At 32.5% G+C, this 9590-nt stretch overlaps 1 protein-coding gene across 1 annotated transcript; it reads right to left on the reverse strand.

The window, feature by feature from the left end:
- Positions 1 to 1676: 1676 nt before the first annotated feature.
- LOC119682827 (autophagy protein 5-like) lies at positions 1677 to 2430 on the reverse strand. The gene is made up of 3 exons (XM_038096348.1): positions 2138 to 2430; positions 1984 to 2080; positions 1677 to 1876 (listed from the first exon to the last, which is right to left on the reverse strand). The coding sequence occupies exons 1-3, from the start codon at positions 2291 to 2293 to the stop codon at positions 1731 to 1733; spliced, it is 399 nt and encodes a 132-aa protein (XP_037952276.1). The 5' UTR covers positions 2294 to 2430; the 3' UTR covers positions 1677 to 1730.
- Between the last annotated feature and the right edge of the window lie 7160 nt (positions 2431 to 9590).

A 9590-nucleotide genomic window follows, 5' to 3' on the forward strand; every position in this document is an offset into this window, starting at 1 on the left:
TTTTGATCTCGATTCTTTTAATTTGATTGGGAGCTTTTCGACCCATATTTTCTACACGATTTTTATGTAAAAAGTGTTCAATTATGTGCTGAACTGTTGAAGAGCTTAGATTTACCATTTCAGCTACATTATGTTGGGGAATTTCCTTTTTTAATGCTTCAATGCCAAATTTCGCTTTCCAGTTGATGTACCCCTTTCCATGGTTAATAAAATGCATGCACTTTAATTTTTTTAGTATTTTCCCTCAAAAATATGATTACAAATGATCGCAAAATAAGAATATTTTTATTTCCGTCTGAAATGACGACGATATTAACGGTACTCTTAACTGCATCATTTAAGCTTTAACATGAAATTTTGAATCAACATATATTTTTAACTACAATAGATTAATTTTCTAAATATACAACCTTCCATAAACTAAACAACAGAACCTGAATTTCTATACTTTAAACCTTAAAGCAACGTGTCTAATTTTTAGGAAAAACGAATAAATTAGGTTTTGATAATGAAAGCTGGATATTACACAGCGCTGTAAAATTATTTTAACAAGAACAACATATTAAATCCTATATCACAACATCATGTAAAATGGGTGATTCGGATATAGAAAAACTTCACATTATATTAAACGACTACTTATGAATAATAGAAGCAGATAAAAGATAAATATGATGCACAGTGTGTTAAGACAGAAATTAGTCGATCAAAATTCTGTATTTTCTAAACCAGTAGATATTGAAATAAAATTTACCAAAAATTTTGTTTTTAAGATAGCCTTTCTTTTGAATCTAACTGCCGATCGGGCGTGTGAACATGTCTAATAAATTTGTTATTACACATTATTACAAATTAGCGAGGGCTAATTTTTTGTTTTGAAACTGTATCATTTAGCTATTGGTAGGAAAAATTTCATGGAGAAACTTGGATATACTTTTTGGGTATCGTAGATAGAAGTAAAAATAGCCATAGCAAAACGGCTGCTTTTTTATGTATTTTTATTTATAAAATTTTATTGATTAAAATTGACTTTTCTATACACAATGAATGCCAATTCCATACAAGCTTTAAAAAAAATCAAAAACGATCATTTTTCAATAAGTATTAAAATAGTTATAACGGTTTAAAGATTGCCCAATTTTTGCGAAATTGTGATTTTGAAAATTGCATGAACGGTTTTTATGCAAATGTTGTATATGGAGTGGGTGTTGTAATAAACGAAACATCAAGAAAAAATTGGGCCGTATTTATTATAACGTAAATACAAAATATAGGTATTCAACTTTCTACCTATCATAGCTTTTGAAGAAACAAAGAAAATTTACCATTTTTGGTCTTTAATTTAGAGGGGTTCTGATAGGCCGACTGGGCTCAAAATAGATTAGACTCTTGATATAAATGAAAAGCAATTTAAAACATTTAGTTGTTATAATAACACTACACACTAGACAACAAAATACATATGTAGGTATGTAGATTTATATAAAAAACTATGACAGGTACTTTATTCAAAAATTTGGCCAAAAATATGATGTAAATTAAATAACGAAGATAAAGATACTAGATAAATAAAAGATTAAAATAATAAATTACTAAAATGTAAACTGAAATACAAAGTTAAAACAATTTAGTAACGAAGGTAATTCTATGTTAAATATAACAAATAAAAATAAATACTAGAAATCTCAATATTTATTTAAATTTAAATACAAATAATGAAAGTACAATTATTAAAACAATAAATTTGTCATGAAATATATTTTATTATATTTTAAATCAATTTGCAGAAACGCAAACAGCTTAGGTATAGAGATGTCACATAATAGTAATATAAAGGTCCTTCTCTCATAAAGAGGGCTTTTAACTTTAGGTTTAGCTTTAAACATATAAATTTAATATATGTAAAGACAATAAAATATATAATTATAATTATATTTACATAAGAATAAAATAATCACGATTCTTACGTATTCACATACTTACCTATTGGGTAATGGGTTCGCAATGGAACACCAGCATAGTCAAACCAAATATGCCCCTCAGATACATGAGTAACAAACCGATTAAAGTACTTTTTGATCTACAATAATAATTATTAAATATCAACTCCGTAAATTTATTTGTTTGACTTTAAAACCTTATCAGTGACTATTGTTAAATAACTAAGACGAGGTACTATCATATAAAAGCTATCCGGTTGCTGTAATCCATTAATTTCATTGGGATCAGCCTGGAAACACATAGCAACCCGTCCATCCCAAACTGACCGTAGGATTTCTCTGTCATATGACATTATGAAAATAGAAAAAACGGGCAAAATAACTTATATTGCTCGTAATAATCACATATTAATCAAATACACATATATTCCCAGATTAACGCATTGACAAGAATTTACGTCTCATATAGGTACAAAATAGCATAGTTGCCATAAAAAACGAATGAAATGAAACTGTCGTGTATGTTCAGAGAACTACTCTTATGAAACGAAGCCAAAAGTTTTTGAAAATATTAATAAAGCCGTTTGCGAATTCGAGTAAACTGATGGTAAATTGAATATTGGTATTTACCAGAATTTTGAGTAGGGTAAATTAGATAAAAATTAGATAAATTAGGTTTTACCATTGTGAAAATTTTAAAATATGTTTAATAAATATATATATGTATATGAAAACTTTTAAACAAAAATAATAAATAAGTGCAATATATATATAAATAAATATTTATATAAATTTCAATTTACTCGAACTCGCACACGGCCTATATGTAAAATTTGTTTTAATTTTCGATTCGCCTTGCTTTATCTCAATATATATAACAGAAAAGATCCTTTAAAAACCAGAAACTCTTTTATTTCTAACAATAAGCCAAAAATTCAATAATAAACGTTCATTTATTTTGAATAACATTTTTGTCACACGTTGTACGTGTGTGAGTCAAAAGGAAAATAGAGAGTTTTGACGGTCGTGTCTCCCGCCATTATTATTGAAGGAAGTGTTACACAAAATAATTTGTAATATTTAAATAAATAAAGTAGATAAAATAACCCAGTAGCAGAACACTCAAGGCCTTGTCAAAAAAAGGCCTTTTAAAAGCACTCCATCAGAAGGTGTAATGAAATTCATATGCCTTTTGTTAAAGTACTTTAAAAAGGCCTTTACTAAGAAGGCGTCACTAAAGGAGTTGATGCGCATTGTGTACACGCAAGCGGTGTTCAAATCATATTTGCATGTTTTGTTTTTAAGTAATCTGTTTTTTTTTCGTTTTGGCTTACCTTTGCTTTATTTCGTTGTCGTCTAGACTACTGTCTCTTCTTTGTTAAGTTAAGTTATTGCAAGTTATGAAATTCTAACAATATTAGTCCTTTCGTGAATTCGAAAGTAAACTGATCGCGAGTGAAATAATTTTTAAATAGTGCTTATTAAAAGTAATAAAAATATATAAACTTATTAAATAATTAAATAAACTAATTAAAATAAATGAAAAGACAACTGAACCATAAATATTAAATAATAGTGCAAAACAGTGGAAAATTGTACGTAAAAATTGTAACAAAACAATTGTAAGTATACTTTTATACCTGTATGGAATTATATTTAAAGTTGTCATTAGTGCATATTTTTTTCAGTTAGTATTTTTATTAAAATTAAACAACATATATGTGGCAGCACCAAAAAATATAAAGAAAGAACTGTCAACAATGCAGAAGGGAGACAACAATATCCGCAGCTCCCGCTAGTAGTAGTTTTGGGAAAAATATAAAACAACACGTGAATAAATGTATAAACAAAACCTTAACTTTAATAATAGTTTGTAATAAATAATTATAAGAAATAAATAAAGTTATTCATTTCCACTAAGGAGTGTTAGGATTGAAATAAAAAGTAAACATAGTAAACCACAACATTGGTGACCAAGCCGACGCCGAACATAAAAAATGGCTACTCAAGAGCAAAAGATAACCGAAGACACTAACCCAATCAACGAAAACGCAACAATCACTGCAATAAAGCTGCCGATGCCAACGTTAATAAAAAACATTGACCTTTGGTTTATACAGTTGGACTACTGGTTCCAAGTCAACAACATAAAGGGCGATACTCAAAAGTTTGGCACAGTTATCGCAGCACTGGATGCATCGCTGTTAGAACAGATTTATAACACAATACAGAATCCACCAGCAACTCAGAAGTACGAAGCTATCAAGCAAGCAATAATAAAAAACTTTGCGGATAGTGAACAAAAACGCATACAAAAATTAGTTAGTGGTTTACAGCTTGGGGATAAAAAGCCATCTCATCTTTTAAACGAATTGCAACGCATTAGTGGAAACAAACAAGACAAACAATTACTGAAAGGGTTATGGTTACAACGTCTTCCTGTAGAAGTACAGAAGTCTAGCCACAATTCAAGTGGAACTACCTGAGATGGCGGAATTGGCAGACAACATAACCGAAACAATCCGTATAAATTCAACAATGCAAGGAACTTATGTCAATGCAGCTAACGCCCCTACAGCAGCTCATATTCAACGTGATGCACAAATCGAACAGCTTCAACGAGAAGTGACCAGACTTACGAAAATGGTCTCGAAATTATCAACCGAACACCGCTCAAGAACAAATCAACGTTCACGTTCAACATCCAGAAACCGGCAATGTCATGATGATAGTGAAGAAAAGAGCAGTACAAATTGTTGGTATCATAGAACATATGGGTCAAATGCAAAAAATTGCAAGCAGTCATGCGCATATGGCACAAAAAACTAAAACCGACTTCGTCTACGGCGGCAGAGGAAGTTGTAAACGAAACATCTACAAGACTGTTCGTCTATGACAATAAGACAAAAAAATCATTCCTAATTGACACGGGTGCAGATGTTTCACTTATTGCCGCCAAACAAAAAAATTCAAATACAAACAATAACAACGAAAGAATACTCTACGCAGCAAATGGTTCTACGATCAAAACATTTGGTGAAATAGAGATAACTCTAGCTCTTGGCTTACGAAGAAATTTCACATGGCCATTTATTATCGCAGATGTAAACACTTCAATCATCGGTGCAGATTTTTTAAATCATTTCGGATTAATAGTAGACATAAAAATGAAACGATTGATCGACACATCGACAAACATTTTCTCAGCCGCAAGCGAACGTAAGGTAAGTGCGAAAAAAATATCAACTGTGAACACATCTTGCAAAATTGCAGATCTACTAAAAGAATATATCGACATCACTAAACCAACACCGACAAATCGCCAGGTGACCAAAGTCACTCACCACATATTAACAAAAGGTCCACCAATATGTGAGAGACCACGTAGATTACCTCCAGACAAGTTAGCAGCAGCAAAAGAAGAATTCCAAAACTTAGTCACAGCCGGAATATGCCGTCCATCAAGTAACAATTGGGCTAGCCCCTTACATATGGTAAAAAAACCAGACGGTAGTTGGAGACCTTGTGGAGATTACCGTCGCTTAAATGCAATCACCATCCCAGATCGTTACCCAGTTCCTCATATACATGATTTTGCACACATGTTATATAAACAAAAAGTTTTTTCAACCATCGACCTGATTAAAGCATATCACCAGATACCAGTTGAACCGGGGGATATTCCAAAAACGGCGATCATAACTCCATTTGGATTATTTGAATTTACTAACATGGCATTCGGACTTTGCAATGCAGGTCAAACATTTCAACGCTTCATTCACAAAGTATTACGAGATCTCGAATTCGCCTTTGCCTATATTGACGACGTCATTATTGCATCAGCAAACGAAGAAGAGCACAGGCAACACTTGCAACAAGTATTCGAACGATTCAGAAAACATGGTTTAATAATAAACATATCAAAATGCGTTTTTGCTCATCAGTGAAAAGGGCATTCAACCTCTACTAGATCGAGTGAAGAGCATCATCGAGTACCCGCTTCCAACAAAAACAAAAGAATTAAGAAGATTTCTAGCATTACTTAACTTTTATCGCAGGTTCGTACCAAACGCTGTAGAGTCTCAAACGGCACTTCAACAAATGATAAAAGGAAACAAGAAGAACGACAACACACCGTTATGCTGGACCGAAATGAACAAAACAATCTTCCAAAAATGTAAAGATGAACTAACAAACTCGACACTACTTGTTCATCTGTCAAAAACTGCTACGCTTGCATTACAAGTAGACGCTTCGGATAAAGCTCTCGGCGCAGTTCTTCATCAAGTGATAGACAGCATGTTCCAACCACTGGGTTTTTTCTCTAAACGATTAACAGATATACAAAAACGATACAGCACATACGATCGTGAGTTGTTAGCCGCATATCAGGGCATAAAACATTTTCGACATATGTTAGAAGGTCGTGAATTCGTGTTAATAACTGACCACAAGCCACTCACGTTCACATTCCAGCAAAAGTCCGACATGGCTTCACCACGTCAAGTCCATCAGCTTGATTATATAGGTCAATTTACAACAAATATCGTTCATGTCAGCGGAAAAGACAACATCCCAGCAGATTTTCTCTCGCGGATAGATAATTTTAGCATCCCAAAAATCGACTACGATTGCATAATTGAATTACAACGATGTTGCCCACAACTGCAAGATATCAAAAACAACAATTCCATCGAAATCAAACTTTTATCTTTACCAACAATATCAGATAAAATTTATTGCGAAGTTTCAACTGGGCGAATTCGTCCTTACATTCCGCAGAAATACCGACTACATATCTTTAAAGCTACGCATGGGTTGTCTCATCCCAGCATTCGGGGCACAACCAAAATGATAGCTGAAAAATTTTTCTGGCCTTCTATAAATACTGATATTAGAGACTGGACCCGACAATGTATCCCATGCCAACGTTCTAAAGTGCAACGTCACAACCGTTCACCTATTTGTCAATATGAACTCGCTGAACACAGATTCGAACATATAAATATAGACATCGTCGGCCCGCTACCACCATCAAACAACTGCACATATATATTAACCATCATCGACCGTTTCAGCCGATGGCCAGGAGCAATTCCGATCCCAGATCAAACAGCGGAAACCATCGCAAACGCACTGATTACTCAATGGATCACACGTTTTGGCATACCCTTACGTATCACAACAGACCAAGGAAGACAATTTGAATCTTCATTGTTTAACCAACTAGCTGAAGTTATCGGTCGCAAACACTTACAAACTACGAGTTACCATCCTCAAAGTAACGGAATGGTGGAACGATTTCACCGCACATTAAAAGCAGCCTTAATGTGCCATCAAACAACTTCTTGAGCAGAAGTTTTACCAATAGTATTGTTAGGTCTACGCACGATTTTTAAACCAGACATTGGAGCTTCTGCTGCTAAAATGCTATATGGCCAAACTCTACGTTTATCGGGCGAAATAGTAAGCAACCCTAGCTACAGAAATATAAATCAACACGATTTCGTAACCAAGCTAAGAGAACAAATGCAGAGCGTCAAGTCAACGTTGGTATCGCATCATATAGACCGAGGCTACCACATCCAACCGGCTCTAAGCTCAGCCACGCATGCATTTATACGAAATGACAAGGTAAAACCACCATTGACGCAACCTTACGATGGTCCTTACCAAATACTAGAGCGAAATGACAAAACGTTTAGAATACTGATCGAAAACAAAGAACAAACAGTCAGCATAGATCGTCTTAAAGCTGCTTTCATATGTCCCGATACAGACATTGACATCCACAACAAATCAATCGTATACCACACTCCAAACAACGTTAATGGCGACCAGTCTGTGCGACCAAATACAACAGCTAATCTGATAAAATCAGGACGCAACGTTCGCTTTCCAACCAAATTCAGTGACTCCATCACTTAGGGGGGAGTACTGTGGCAGCACCAAAAAATATAAAGAAAGAACTGTCAACAATGCAGAAGGGAGACAACAATATCCGCAGCTCCCGCTAGTAGTAGTTTTGGGAAAAATATAAAACAACACGTGAATAAATGTATAAACAAAATCTTAACTTTAATAATAGCTTGTAATAAATAATTATAAAAAATAAATAAAGTTATTCATTTCCACTAAGGAGTGTTAGGATCGAAATAAAAAGTAAACATAGTAAACCACTACATATACTTTGTCTAATATTGCATTATGTTACAGAAGCTGCAGATACTGAAGTCCTAAGTGAAGAAAATTATAGAAATGACATAAAAAACGGTTTCAAGGTTGCAACAAACAGATATAGAGTGGCTTGCATCAAAAAAAAATCAACAAAAGAGATTAACTAGATATAGTTATAAATAGTTTTACAATATTATTAGTTTAATAATGTTAATTTAAAATTAAATAAATTTTAGGTATAGTTATAGATAGTTTTATAGTGTTATTAGTTTAAAAAATGTAAATATTATTTAATTTATAATAATGTTAATTTAAGTTTCAATAAATTTTAGGTATAGTTATAGATAGTTTCATAATATTATTAGTTTAAAAAATGTTAATATTATTTAATTTATAATCATGTTAATTTTAATTTAAATAAATTTTATTATAATATAAAAGATATTGGAATTTTAATAAATATAATTAATTACAAATATATGCATTTTTTAAGTGCTTTATAAAGGCCTTTTCTACACAGCGAGTGTGTAAGGCCTTCCTCAGAATTTGTGTTGCAGTGCTTTTTAAAGGCCTTTTGTACACAGCGAGTGTGTAAGGCCTCCGATATTGGCTCATCCAGCACAAAAAAGAAATAGTAAAAAATACAAGTGTGTAAGTACTACCCAGTAGCAGAAATAAGGAGTAAAAAGGCCTTTTTAAAGGCCTTTTTCTGCAGTAAGTTGTACCTACACACTTGTATTTTTTACTATTTCTTTTTTGTGCTGGATGAGCCAATATCGGAGGCCTTACACACTCGCTGTGTAGAAAAGGCCTTTAAAAAGCACTGCAATACAAATTCTGAGGAAGGCCTTACACACTCGCTGCGTAGAAAAGGCCTTTATAAAGCACTGCAACACAAATTCTGAGGAAGGCCTTACACACTTGCTGCGTAGAAAAGGCCTTTATAAAGCACTGCAACACAAATTCTGAGGAAGGCCTTACACACTCGCTGCGTAGAAAAGGCCGCCAAAAGATTTTAAAAAATGCATGTATTTGTAATTAATTATATTTAATATAATTCCAATATCTTTTATATTATAATAAAATTTATTTAAATTAAAATTATTAACATGATTATAACATGATTATATCCATATACCAATACCTAAAATTTATTTAAACTTAAATTAACATTATTATAAATTAAATAATATATACATTTTTTAAACTAATAACACTATAAAACTATCTATAACTATACCTAAAATTTATTTAAGCTTAAATTAACATTATTAAACTAATAATACTGTAAAACTATTTATAACTATATCTAGTTAATCCCTTTTGTTGTTTTTTTTGGTGTAAGCCTCTCTATAATATCGCTTTTTTGGAACCTTGAGACCCTTTTTTATGTCAGTCCTATAATTTTCTTCACTTAGGACTTCAGTATCTGCAGCTTCTGTAACATAATGCAATATTAGACAATGTATATGT

The sequence above is a fragment of the Teleopsis dalmanni genome, chromosome 1 (genome assembly GCF_002237135.1).
Source record: "Teleopsis dalmanni isolate 2A chromosome 1, ASM223713v2, whole genome shotgun sequence".
In the NCBI taxonomy this organism is placed as follows: Eukaryota; Metazoa; Arthropoda; class Insecta; order Diptera; family Diopsidae; genus Teleopsis; species Teleopsis dalmanni.